The 14,739-nt window shown below is 38.1% G+C and overlaps 1 protein-coding gene across 2 annotated transcripts in view; it reads left to right on the top strand.

Moving 5' to 3' along the window:
- Positions 1-14,739, top strand: part of KIF13A (kinesin family member 13A) — a 118,961-nt gene that overhangs the window by 39,516 nt on the left and 64,706 nt on the right. For both annotated transcript variants that reach the window (XM_068395780.1, XM_068395781.1), the window contains exons 3-4: positions 5,526-5,538; positions 13,013-13,073. In XM_068395780.1, the coding sequence (XP_068251881.1) occupies positions 5,526-5,538; positions 13,013-13,073 (74 nt within the window). The remainder of the gene's footprint in view (positions 1-5,525; positions 5,539-13,012; positions 13,074-14,739) is intronic.

The raw sequence follows: 14,739 nt of genomic DNA on the forward strand, positions 1-14,739 counted from the left end.
TTCAGGGCATTGCCCCTGCCACTTCCTTTGATCTTCTTCTGCATTCAGAAAATAGAAGGGGAAAATGGGCAAATAAATGTCCTTTTTCTTTGTTCTTTGTAGAGAAAATGGTGTACTGCCAGTAGTTTGCAGTACATGATCACCTGAAACTGTTACTGTGGCAGACTGCGATCTTTTTCTAGGTAGCTGCTTTTGTTAAGTAGTACAGTGTCCATTAATAATATATAGGCATGCTTTTTAAGATGCTTGTTATCAAGCCTGCAAGTAACAGCCTGCAGTGATGAACCATGAGACAACGAAGAGTCCTAGAGCTGCGTGATCTTACTGTGGAGGCCAGGAGAAACATCATCTCTTTACTTTTACATAATTTACGTTGTTCGCAGTTAGGAGTGCTGAATGTCTGCTGTCTCTGCTGCAGCCACTCTTAAAGCCTTATATACATGGATAAACAAACAATGCAGTTACTTTGATGGAGTAGAGCAGGGCACGCTCGTTATGATGGTCCTACCACTGGTTCATTCCCTTGCGCTCTGAGTGAGGCAAACACACACTGCTGATGATATTCTCAGCCTGTGTTATAAGGCAGCCTGATTTGAAAAACAAAAGAAAATTTAAAAACACTCAAAAAATACTATAATATTTCTTTTGAACAGCTGGTCTTTAGATTCCAGAGATGCTGGAGCAGTGGTGAGAGAAGAGATCATGCTGATTGAAGAAGGGAGGAGCACAAAGCTACATCCTTGCATATGCATAAAGGCATAACAGGTTTGATAACCTGTTGTGACTTGATGTAACTGGGAACAGGCTGTAGAGTTGTACAAAGTACTCGTTAATTTTCCAGCATTGCAGTTTATTCTCAACAGAATAAACTGCATGTGAGTAATAGGTGGAAACCAAATTTTGGAAACTGTGGCTATCAAACGCTGTTAAAGAGAGCTCAAAAAGAAATTTAAAAAGTACTCTTTTTATCTATCAAGGTGATCTTTTCAATTTGCTGATCTTTATGCTTACAGAGGAAAGAAGGAAGACTGTTGTTTCAACTCATCATATAAAAACCTGAAGACTTCTCTCCCTTTCTAGTATATTGGTAGTTGCTTGTAATAATTCTTTTGACCAGTGATCCTGAGGAATACGCTGATGACTATGTAGCCACTACACGTAAACACTTAATTATATATTTGGGAAAACAATGAGTATCATGAATTTGCTGTGGTTGCACATGTGATGAGAGCAAAAAGGTATTTCAGACTCAGTGTCTTAGATAATGATTGCTGGTGTAGTCAGCTTAGAAGAGCAAGCTGCAAAACAGTGTGGTTCATTCATCATCTGCTATAGATACTTTGTGTGGTTACTTAACATAGCTGGTTACGATTGCTTTGTCTTCATTAATTAATTGTGAGAAAGGAAAAGAATCCACCAAATACTTTCCAAAATGTGAAATAATTATAGTACAATTGTGACCTACTTGGCTCCTTAGCACAGCTGAATTGGAGATGAATTGGGCTGTGTGGGTGTTGTTCCAAAGAATCTTAAGACCAATTTTTCAAAGATGCCTCGTTCCTATGTCTCTGTCAATGTGTAGTACCTGGTTTTACACCTACATTCTCATTTTTAAACTTACCTTGTTCCTACTGAAGGTGACATTCTTAACTGGGAGTGGGTGGGGTGATGAAACTGCATTATATGGAATGGGGAGAAAAAAGAATTCTTCCAAGTTTTTGGATGTATAAAATGCTTTGCCTTCTGGTAGAAGTGACATTTGCTTGGGAATGCTGACAACACTTGCTAAGGGACAAAACCAATTGTACTTCTGAAAATTGTAAATTGTAATTGTACAATTGTAATTGTGAAGTATTGTGTACTTCTGGATGCTCATAGTGCAAGAGTGTATTCTGTTGCATCCTATTGCATGGGACTAGTTTCCTAGTCAGAATATATGTAATGCTAGTTTATATCAACTTTTTATGACAAAGGGAGACTCCAGTGAAATAGTGTAGGTAGTTAAGGAGAAACAACCTTTGCTGCTGTTAAACTACTAGCAAAGTGCACTTCTCTCATCGTACACTGTCACAGGCAGTGGGTAGATGGTAGAGAGAAAATGTGGATGCAGTCAGGAAGACCTCATTCGTGTACTAGCGTAGAACATTAGAACTGATATTTTGTGAACTAATTGTCTTAGCAAATGTGAGAAGCATTATGGGTTTAGATTTAGCAAGAGACGAGGAAAAAACCTGATTGCACTAGCACAAAGCTTTCTAGAAATTGGTTTTCCCTGTCTAGATAAAAATTTGAGATAGCTACACACTCTGTGATCTTGGTGTGTGTTAGCCAAGCAGGACAGGAGAGGCTTAATGCTGTTGTGAAAGATAAAGCCTGAGTAGATCCCAGGAGTAGACCTCAGCAGACATACTGCTCAGTAAAGTTAGGAAATCATTCTAGTGATATTTTACTAAAGTCATGATGGCTTAAGGACAAAGGCAGGAGGAAGTTCAGAAGCTCAGTGGGTTTTGTGGTCATTGAAATTCATACTTTTCCTCTGACCTGTGAGAATATTTTTCAGCTTCTTGGCGGTGTTTACTTTGGTTTTGAGTTCTAGGCATGTGAGAAAAGTCGTCTTACATCTGAATGTCCAGATGGAAGGTGCCCTTCATCAGCTTAAACCAAAATCAGCTGTTGTGCAGATGCATTACAAGCTTAGGTAACTCTGTGCTCATTTCCTGAAGTGTACTAGCTGTCTACTTAAGAGGAGATTTTGTTGTCATTCACAAGGTAGACCTGCATGTTGTCGTTGACACCATGGGTGTTTGGACATGGAATTAAAAATTCTGGAAAATAAAAATTCTAATTGTTGTATCTCTGTGATCTGCTGTTGTCTCCCCCAGCCCCTCCACCCCCTCTCCCCCAGCTCCACCTGGGATCCTGAATCACCACATTTGTATGGTCAGTGTTCGGTAAAAATTGAGACAAATCCAATTATTTATGAAGCTGAAAGCTGCTGGTTTCTGGGAAAGGAAGGACACCATGAAGCACATATTAAAAAAAAAAATAAAGCAAACCAAAAAACTGATGTGAAAAATTGATTGAGGGTAATGCAGGTTTTACAGCACATCTTTAAGCTGCTACAGATGTGATTTCTGGTAAACTGTAAACAGTTTTTTATTAGTCTGAGTCCTTTGGTTGAAGAAAGTATTTTGGAGCGTCTCCATCTGAGTCACTGCCAGGATGATGGTTACAGTGTGGTGGTTAGCTGGAATTTCCAAATAGCTTAAAAAAAATCTGTCCTGTGAGCCAATATAGCTGACTTGTTCCAGACACCCTTGATCATGTTGCTGCTGGTGATGGTAGCAGGTGACTTGTGGAGTTGCTAGTTTGGTCTGAATAGCCAAAGAGTTTGGAGCAGTAAGATGTGACATGCAGTAGGAAGCTGCAGCTTCTTGTGCTTTGAATCCAGATCAGTGATGAACAAATTGCTTCCAACTGGGAAGCTCTGCTGTCCACCGGTGGTTTAAAAAGTCACTATTATGCTTTCCTTAAAACAGGCATCAGAGGAAAATAAGAGGAAACTTCCTAAAAGGTAGTGGCTTGCATTGCTTAAGTAAATATCTTAAAAAATGTGTCAGACCATTTGTTTACTGATGTTCGGTACCTTTTCCAACTGGGGCTTATAAGAATGATCTCAGAAAAAAACAGTTGATAAATCTTCTGTTGGTGTTCACTTCAGTTAAACTCTTTAGGGCTTCTGCTGAACCTGTACAGCAGTCTATCAGGAATTCCCCAGGAAAGCTGATGTATTTTGGAATTACTTTTCAAAATATGAGTGTATTTAAAAGCTTCCCAAAAAACCTTGATGGCTTCCTTCGATAGGAACTTCTCTTCCAAGTAGGAATTGGAAATTTAGAACTGGTGCTGAAACTCTGGCTAGACAAGCTGATACCGTTGGACTTTTCATCACATCTGAAAATTGATTAAAGTGAAAAATACTCAAGGTATAGCTAAACGTATTTTTCAGTTAGATATGAGTGAATTCTGCACAAGTTCTGAGCCACCTGGCCATGAGCTAGCTGTGAGCTGAGCCTGTGTGGCCACCGTTAATGAAAGGGTAAGGCTGCAATGAGTGGTTTGGCTCAGGGGCAAAGAATGTTTGCATTATACCAGTCCTGTGTACCAGCTATGTAACTTCTGGTCTAGGCAGACGTGTCATCTAAGGTACGAGCTGAGAGTAGGCAGAAAAGATTGCATAAGATGTATTTGTCAAGTTGCTCCTCTTCAGGTTTTTTTGCTGAGCCATTGTATTGCCAGTGGGTTGGTAAGAAAACTGCTCAAAGTGTTACTTCCCCCCACCCACCCCGACTTGGTGGAGTTAATATATATATAGTCTGGTGGATGAAAGCATGGCTCGGTCCCACGTGTTTCTGCACTGAGACTGTAGGCTCTTGATACCTTTGAATTTTGTGTACTATGTCTGTTTCTGGGTAGATCCGAGACTTTTCACCCATATCCTTATCTTATAAACCTTACTATGTTCTCTGCTGCTGCTGTTTTGTCTGTAGACCTTTCTGGTTGTGCCTTTTTGTATGCTTTTTTTTCTTGATATGAAGAGCAAGTGGAAGTTTCTTCTGTGTATCACTTCAGGCTTATTTCAAGACATAATTTAAATGTATGCCTAAGGTTGTAGTTTTCATGAATGGCCTAAGCCAGTCTAATTCTGCACCATATTTTCACCTCCTCTCTTACGTTGGCATTAGCAAGCACAGGGCTGCACAGTGAGACAGGGCAGTGATCTCACGTGAAACCAATCCCACCAAAAAAACCCAAACTGATTTAATTTACTATGTGCCCATATGGCTGCCAGCATAAGCATAGAAGCATTTAAGGACAAGCTGAAGTACTCTGAGCTGGTGCCTTTAGTTTGGGGTTTGTTGTCTCGGTTTTATTTCTGACAGCACTTGTTGGAGTTGTGTGTGGAAGGTAAGGGTGTTTTTGCATTGGCTTCCTATGCTCTGTGTAGGCTTTCTGTGGCTGGGGAAAAGACTGGTTTATTTTTCTTCACAGTTCTATAATCTCTACAAGAAACGTTTGACTCTTACCTTGGTCTTGCATGTGTACCACTGCTGAACTCAGTGGGGCTTCACCCTGGCACCTTGGTCTGCCAGTTTGCAAGCTCAGTTTGTTTGCCGTGGAAGATGGGCTGTGTTTTTACTTCCACAACAAAGAAAACAGATGCTTTTATTCCTTCTGGAACTCAGTGCTGTTAGACTTTTATACCTATAAAGAATTTGACATTTCCCTTTCTTTTTAATATTACTAATTAAGTAATTACAGGTTGAAAAATCTGTGGTGTATCATATAAATATGTTTGGATCTGATTATTCTTAAATACATTGTGGATTACAAAAAAGTTCAGATTATAGTAACGATGTACACTAACTTTGTTTCTTTTCTTTTTCTTTGCTCACTTCCCTTTATGTGAATGGTGTATTCGTACTTCCCATCATCGTTGCTGATTTTTTTTGCCAATCATCTAGAAAACCACCTAAGGTAAGTATTTTGTCTCTTTTTGCATTTGAACCTGCTTGAAAATGTTGAGCAATGCAGAAATATTGGGTGTATTCCCATGATATGTGATCAATACAGCTTTCATAAAGGAAAATAGATTAAAAAAAACAATCTATTCCTCATCCTTCCTAAGTTAAGGAGTTCATAATTTTAGAAGAACAGATTTAAATCCAACTGCCAAGCAGGCAAGGCACATGACTTGTTAAAGCTGTGACCAGGACAAGCCATGATTTTAATGCATTCATAAAAACATTTGACAGAGTAAATAAGTATTGTGTGTAGAACATTGCATTGCACATAATTCTCCATAAAAGTTAAAATGATGTGTTTAAAAGGTGACAAAATACATCTAGTAAGAAACAAACTCTTCTTGTTTGTAATTGATGATCTTCAGGAATTAATACTTTGTGTAAAAGTGGCCAAAGTGCACCATAATTCACCTACAAAAGATTCTCTGTGTTGTTTGTAATGCAGGGGAAGGGAGGGAGTATCTATTTGGGATAGAGAAGGAGCCTTACTGGGATGACAAATACAGTATTGGTACAGGGTGGTAAATGATAAGGTAAAAGGACTGTGTGAACTATGTCTTGTCAGCACATGCAAAACTCTTGTATTGGTATTTTGCTTCAGCAATTTAATGATAATTTCATCCTTTGTGTTTCTGTTGGATGGTACTTTTTAGAGCAGAAAGCTGTAGTTAGCTCTGAATGAGGTTTTCTTTTACATTATTCTCTTTGATTTGTGGATCTTCGAGAAATAGTGTGTGCAAGTCTGATGTGACTTCTGCAGGTGTAGCAGAGCATTCTGTAGGCCTTCTGGGAACAGAAATTGGGATGGATATTGATCTATATATCTGTTTTATAGGGGTATCTATCTACTTTATAGTTCAGACAGCTATTTTATTTGGGTGCATATATATATAAAAAAATTAAATATCTATTGATTAATTTTGTTATGTGTCAGAAGAAAACATCTTCTCAGTAAGTGATGTGTATTATTCCCAATAAGCAGGGAAGATTGGAACAAACTATTTTAAGATGAATTGAAATAATATGAGGGGAAAAAAAACAAAACAAAACAAAAACCAAACAAAAATACGTAATTTAAGGTCACAGCAGGTGAAAATGAATAACACTGATATTTCAGTTTAAAATTGCATGCTGTACTGATTTTTTTTTTTTTATTTTTTTTTTCCCCTGGACCTGGTTTTTAGTTTCTCAATTTTTTTGAAAGCATTTAATAAAGTTCTTCTATCAATCCCAGATAATATATCTAATACAAGAAAGTTTGATCATTTTTAAAAGTTTTAAAAGAAAAAAACCCTCCTTTTTGTTGTTGTAATTTCACAAAAACTTTCTTACAAGAGCCTTAATTTTCTGTAGTACATCATTCATGTTCCATTATAGGCAGATAAAACTATTCTTGACATTATGTAAAAGCATAATTATGGCCTTGTATTTCTTTGACAAAAACATAACAGCTGCACGCTTGTGCATATGTGCCACATTATTGTTAGGTATAGTTTAGATGGTCATTAACATCCTTGAGCAATAATGCTGGAACTTAAGATGTTATGTGAAATGTTTATCAGTTTGAGACAGAAGATGGTTCTTGCCATCAGTGGAAATAGGCTTTGTGAGTTTGTAAAGGTGTGATATGAGATTTGGATGTTTCTTGATTTATACAGTTTTTAGGATACTGCATGTAGTTGATATTCAAATTAGTAGTTTTTAAAAATGAAATTTCATAAATATTGGAAGTTGCTTTATCTTTACTTTAATGAGCTAGTATATCATCAGCCATGGATGAATTGTGATCCCAGTTCAGCTTGGTAGCTCAGAAGCTGTGGTAGGAAAAGTCGTATAAGGATATTAGGGTGTTTCACTGTTTCTACAAATGTTGTGTTTAAGTCTATTACTAATCTTGGGCTTTTAGTGTAGTTTTGTGACAAAGGTAGAACAGTTGTTCCGAGCTGAGATTTGTGAGCTGTGTCCTAGGCCTTCTTCAGATTTTCTGACTGTCCTTTAGGCCTGTGGTAGGTCTTGTGTTTTTCATACAGTGACCAGCCTCTTTCTTTCAGTTCTTTAAAGGCTTCCACCTACACTAAGCTTACTGGTGTAGACTTTGCCATTTCCTAATGTATCTTCTTTACTGCCTATCTACATCAGCAGTTGTAGCAGGGATGTAGGAACAGCTGCCTGGTGAATGAAAATTTCCCTTCCTCGGTTCTCCCTTGCTTTTCTTTTTAGCAACCAGGTAGCCCTGTGAGTCCCTCTACATGTCAGACTGACTGTTTCATTGAGAGTCATGTGAGCAATGTCTGCACCTGTCCAGCAAAACTTTTTTCTCTAGAAACAAAACATGATTAATTGGCCATCTATTGGTCAGATGGAAATGGCTATTAAACATGTTAGCTATGTATTTACAGTCTTGTATAGAAGCATAGACAGCGTATGTTACAAGTTATGTTCAGTCTGGGTAAGGCATTGCTAACTGCTGTAAGCCCCAGACTCTGTCTTGTCTATACTGAGGATTAGGCTTCAAACCAACTGATAATGAGTGAAATTAGACTCTCTTCTAAACTAATTATATCATGTGGCTTAATCTGGCAAGCAGTTAATACTGGCTGTAGAACTCATGACCTGTAAGTAGTTCACATAAGTATACTTGCATGTGTAAACCCTTAAAATTATTAATTCTTCAAGCCTTTGATTAGGGGCTTTAATAAAAACAAGTTCTGCAGAATACTGTTTTAGCTATTTAAAATGTGACTACCCCTTGGCTGTCTTTTCTCATTCTGTGAGAAGTTACTGCTGGGTAGCAGTCAGGCACAATGGCCCTTCTAGTTGAAAATCTGCAATCTCATTTTAAGCCACAGGTGCAGGTGAACTTGAGACAAAACTCCAGATTTTTCACTGACGTGGTGCGTGTGGGGACCTGCATCACTCTTTGTTTTGCTGTGGAAGCCATAACCTCTAGCTGCCTCATTAGCAAAATAGTAACCCAGACCTGTCTTAAACTGCTGTTGGTGTTTGCTGAAGAAATCTGAATCGAAGCCCCATATCTCTTCTTTACTTAAACCTCGTGGTTACCAGAACAAATCTTTTGTTTAACTTTTAATAGTTATTAACGCTCTGAGTATCATTGTCTGTAACCCGAGAAATGGCCTACGTAACTCTGTTACCTAGGGTAATGTGCATGCTTATGGTGACTCTGGATGCAGTAGTACCACGATCTAGCACTTCCTGGCTAATTCTTTCTTATAACTTTACATTTTTGTATGTTTGTGCTGTAATGTTTGTGAGTTAAGATTCTTATAATGAATGTACGATGAGTACATACTCAAGCTCATATACATATTTTTACTATGGACTTCCAATTGTGCAAGATCTGTCCTGCTAAGTGATGTTCCGTTACTTGTAGCTCTGTCTGTTACTTGACTATTTCTAGATGGCTAAAATGCGATGTCCAAGCTTTTTTTCAACTGTCATACCACTCAGACTGAAAATACTGTGCAATGTCAAACACTGGAATAATTGAGCTGGGTAAAAAACCCACTTTGTTGATCTCTTAGCTCCACTCAAAATTTAGAAGCCACTAGCCTAGTGTGGCAGGCTCTTGGCAGCTTCCTTTTATCTAGCTTTCTCTTTTAGATGCTAGGATAAAGTATGAGGTACAGAATCTTGCAAAAAATAAGGAAGTTTTAAGGCTTGTTTGTTAGTTCCCACTGTAATTTAAAAGCCCGGAATAATTTTGTGTCTGGTTGTGAGAACTGGCCAACACCTGTGGTCTGCTTGTTGTTGAATGCCAGTTTCTGCAGACACTTGAAATAGGTGTATACCTGTCTTTCATGGTTTTCCCATTTTGCCTACCTTCTGAAAATACGTTAAGCTTCCTGGTATAGTGGCTATGGAATTGACATCAGAGCAGTAGGAAAGCAGAAATACTTGTCTATACAGTCAGAGACTTACTCAAAATGCTTAGAAGAATAACTGAAAGTTCAGAAAATCTTCATGGAGATACAGGTAGCAATTTTAAACTTTGAGTTTCAAACAAAAAATATTTGCCTTTTTTTCTTTTAATGTTAAAACACGTAAATGGAATAGATTTTCCAAAATGTAGTTAAAAACTAATTCACAGAGGGTGCTTGAAGTTTAAAAAGTTCTGTTTGTGTGTCACAGATCTCTCCGTTCAAATACGTTTCGATAGTAGTTTTGATGTAGTTGGCTGATATAGTTATAAGTTTTGCTTTTGAGTGTTCTTCAAAAAGCTAAAAAGGCATTTTCAGTGCCCAGGAATGCCCAGTTTGAGAACTGGCCATTGAGTCTGAGACTTCAGCATTAATAGAACTTCTGATAGCTTTGATAGTCATATTGACAGGTAGTTTAATACCTTCTTCAGGGAAATGGATCTTGGGAAGAAAAAATTAATAAGAAAAAAATTATTATTCTGCATACTCCTTTCAAAAGAAAAAGTAATACCCACCATTTTCGTTTTCAAGGAAGAATAATCAGTGAAGATGGGAGAAGGAAGGGAGCACCTTAGATGAGACTTAGAGGTTTTTTTTTTTTTCTCTTCATCATAGTGTAGGTTCTGTATCTTGACCCCAAGTATGCTTGTGTGCTCTTCTTGGGACAGCATAGCCTGCCGTTCTTGCACTGGAGGTCAGGAAAATATAAACTAGTGAGTCATCTTTATATAGAAAATATCATCAAAAGGGTCACTCTTCAGGTAGGACACTGTCCTACAGGCATTTCCCATAAAATGCCTTTGTTACATACGTGCGGGAAGAGCCTCACTGGGACAAAGTTTCTTGCTCTTGTATGCCGTATTTCTTACTCTGTTAATTCTTGCATTTAGAATCTGTTTTCCTGAAGGTCTGAGCTGTCCTGAAAATTGCTTTGGTTGGGTGCTTCCTTAAATTATTGTTGCTGGGAATGTTCAAGGTTGCTATTTTGTCATCACTGGTCAAAGTAATTTTTAAATGTTTGCCCCCCTGTTTTAATGGAGAAGGGAGTTTTACTGCAGCTGCTCTACATGTTTTGCAGATAGTGCATGCCCCAGCAGTTTCCACTTCTTTGCCTGCCACTTTTTTTTTTTTAAGTAATCTTTTTACTTCTGTTAGAAGGATTTGGCTATTTTACAGAACAGATTTTATAAATAGGCTAAGTCTGTGTCATGGCTTTTCATGTTTAGTATGAAAACATACTAAAATGCTGTACTTACATTTATTTTATCTTGAGACAGATTTTTTTCTCTTCCTATTGCATAATCATTTTTGAGCTTTTAAAAATCAGTCTGACCAATTTTTACCTATTTTTAAGAAAAAATCCAAATAAAAACTGCTTTTCTACAAGAAACACTTGGCTGCAAGCACATATTTTAGTTTTGAAGTCTCTTTGCAAGATCAGTGTTCAAATTAGGAGTCATTGAATAATCCTGCCATGACTTTCCATGTTAACCAAGGGGAGAATGTGTAGGACAATAGATTAAATTGCACTAGAGTACTGCTGTATTGATTTAAGTCATTACACATGAGGATGTGTAGCTGGGTAACCTTTTTAACTGGGCTGTGTGATCCACTGCAGATAACACTTAGTTTCAAGGGGAAAGAATGGGCTTCTGGTAGATTTGGATCCGTACAATTGGGGTTTTTTTCTGTAATTGAGCTGCTTGCCATTTGGTCATCAAGAGATTAGGTATTGTTACCAAGTCCTGTGAGGAAAATTTCCATAGAAGTGAAATGTGAGAAGAGAAACAGTAGTTCTTGGACTGTAAAAGCTACGAAAAGGGTTAGAGCGTTCTTATTGATGACAGAGTTCTTTATGCTTACATTTGAAGCACTGTGAACAGACGCACAAAAGTAATTTAAAATGCCCCCTACTTATGTGGACGTCTGAAGATAAAGTGAAGTAACTGCTGCATTTTGCTTGCAGTCCAGTGGCAAAACTGTATCTTTGACTCAGTCACGGCAGGGAGCATCCTGACTCACGAAGTTGTCTCTATTTGTGCTGCAGTAAGTGACTCAGACCTCCCTGTTAGATTATTATTATTATGGGGTTTTTTGTTTGTTTGTTTTCTCTTCAGCAGGGAATTCCAAAACTCATTTCACTCCTGTGGACTAATTGTTGTCTCAATATTGCGTCTTCTCTCAGGCCATTTGTTGTGTTTTGCATTAAGTTGGGGGAAAGGGAAGGAGGTGAGGTTACTGTGCTCCCTGGTTTTTATCCTTCTGAAATACTTGCAGCAACAGACGTTTTGGGAAAAGTTAGGTTACAATATATCTGTAGGTTAGATTGCATCGTAATTCTGCAATAGCAGGGCATCCAGGGTGTTCTGTATCCCCAAAAGCCAAAAGGAAATGATCCATTTTCTTCCTCACTTCAGGGTTTGTCTCACAGGGAATTGGGCATTTCTGCTAATAGAGCCTGTGGCTCTTGCTCTACACTGACCTGCATGGTTTGTCTCACTAAGGAGATCAGCTGTTGGAAGACTGTGCAAAGGAAATCTTGGCTTAGGCAAAGTTTTAATAAAGAAGGTTGGTTGTTTTTTTTCCCCACCTCTTGGGATCCCAAAAGAAAAAAATAAATAGAATCTATATAATTAACTCCTTCACAGTCAGTTTACTATGGTAAAATGTGGGAAATTGGCTGAAGCTTAAGGTGTTTGTGGCAATATAAAGTGTCAAAACAACAGTGCTAAATGTCTATACCATGATGTTCTCAGATGTGTAGAAAAAGTAACTTGGATCAAATCCCAATGCATTAGGTGGTTTTACAGGATACAAGTGGTTCCAGGTCCACAAGCCCACTGAGCACAATATTGAATCTCATTCAGTTTCTACCAAGCTGGAACTCTTGACTGAAGTGATATTAAGTCTTTTTATTAGACCAGGCTCTGATAGCTTGTTTGTCCAATAGACCAACATTTTCTGTTCGTAGTTTTTGAGCTTCCTCTACCGAGATCCAGTCCTGTACTCTTAGTTTAGGCAGGTAATCTGGTACTACTCTTTGAGCATTAGGAGTCCAGCCCATGGTAAAGCTTTTGTGCATCTGGTATTCATGTCTGCTAAATAGTCATCTCGCCAAGTTCTGTATATTGAGTCCTTTCGGTGCAGTTTCATTACTGTTGGCAGAAACTTCTGTCAGCATTAATGCCTGGAGAAGAATGGAGATAATTTTTAGGTTTTGGCTGCGTTTTGAAGTCTGTGTTAAGGGATACAGTAAGCAGTGTTTTGTGTTGTGTATAATACAGATAGAAAAGAAATATTGCAGTTCTGCAGCTCTCAAGATTTCCCAAAAGTATTTGTGCTGATGAAGCGTTTTTACAGTTCTGATTTAGGATCCATAGAAACAGTAGAGCCTAACTGCAATTAAACAGTCATGGATTTGTACTGCTTTAGGAGAAGTGTCTTGTAGCCAGAGTTCCTAATTTATCTTTTTATGTGCTTTTACAGGTGTTTGCCTTTGATCACTGCTTCTGGTCCATGGACGAATCAAACACCACAAAATATGCAGGTAAACTATTTTCCATACATTTGACAGTGTAAATAATATGAGAACAGAGGAGAGCTTGGGCTTTTGTTTTGTGGAATTCTTTTGTGTTTTGTACTGTGATGCTCGAGTGACTTTTTCACAGAAGCAGACTTCTCTTTTTTACAGGGATTGTGTCGTCTGAGTGCTAGTGCCTCTGTTTAGAAAGAATGCAAGCTTTAAGGTGCCCAGTACACTGTTCAGGAGGGATGCTTTTACATCTAAGCTATAGTATTCTTTTTTTTTTTTTAATCCCCTGGGAGAGCCTTTTGTGAGGATTGTTTCTGTCACTTAAAATTTCAGTTCTGCATCAGAAATTACTTCTGACTAATGCTAATGATGAATGTGTTTTCAGTGCTCTGCGTTTCTGTGCACTAGAGAGGAATAAAGCATGTTGTCCTCAGATAGTGTGGTTATTTCAGGTCTTCCAAGTTATTCATAGTCTGATTGTTCAGATCCCTAATGTTTTTGAGTGATCAGCTTTGTGATTCCTTCCTCCCAAAAGCTAGATAATCCAGGCAAGATTGTAATCCCAGTTGTTAGTTTTCTCGTAACTGGATTTGTGTATTAGCATATTCATACTTTATAAGAAGACTTGTTTTGATAGAGACAGTTCTGAACACTGGGATTTCAAGGCTGTGGTCCATGGAAAGGAGAAAAAAAATAGTATTCAATTTAGATGTTCATATTATGAAGTTTTGTGGCCCATAAGAAATCTTGAAGGTTGATAGTGTTAATTAGCTCAAAGTTTGAGATCAGTGGTTTAATAAATGAACTGTCATGTACTTGTGTTAAAATATATCTCTTGACTGCTGCAGCCTCTGGTATCAAATCCCAAATCTTAGAGGTTGCACTTAATCATAGATTCTGCTGTTTTTCTTACTTGCCTAAGCAAAGATAGGTTTCTTCAGGAAAGAAGTTCTGCATTGGTTCGCCTTTTGGTGACTGTGTTTGCACTGAACAGGTGCACTGCACAGTATTCATAGTTCAGGCTGGTAGAGCCATTGGAGCACACAGCACCTCCTTCTGTGCCTGCACACCTCCGTTTCCTATTAAAAGAAGGAGGTGGTGTTAAGCACCCAGATCTTGGCCCCATGTGCCTCCAGTGTGCAGGTGGGAGCTGCACTTATTGGGTGCACCATGATGCTAACCCACTTGCAGAGAAGAGAGAAACCAGAGAAACAGCCTATACCAGTTAAACTTGTTTTCTGTCTCAGTTTAACCCATCTCAAGCTTAATTCAGTGGGGTTTTAGGTCTATTTATTTTGAATTTGAGTCAAAACTGTATTTCTCTAGCCTCTTTCAGAAGTTGTCATTAAACTCCTCTTATCTGAGAACTGAAGTTTTATTATCTGTATGCAGACGAACTTCTTGCTGGACTGGACGCTAGAAAGCTGCCACCTGCGTCTCTTGCGTGTTCTTAGTGGCCTGAAAGCTGTAAGGTGGCTTTTTGCCGATTCCAGATAATGTTCCTGCCTGGGAAAAACAAACAAACAAACTATTTTCCTTGTTTTTTTTTTTCAGAAATATGATAAGAATGTGAGCTTCAAGACTTGCATATGAAAAACAATGCTTCACTGATTTTTTTTTTTTTTTTTTTTCTTTGGGTATGGTCTTGAAGTTAACTTGTGACTTAGAGCCTTCATGTTCA

This window comes from Nyctibius grandis, chromosome 3 (genome assembly GCF_013368605.1).
Source record: "Nyctibius grandis isolate bNycGra1 chromosome 3, bNycGra1.pri, whole genome shotgun sequence".
NCBI classification, from domain to species: Eukaryota; Metazoa; Chordata; class Aves; order Nyctibiiformes; family Nyctibiidae; genus Nyctibius; species Nyctibius grandis.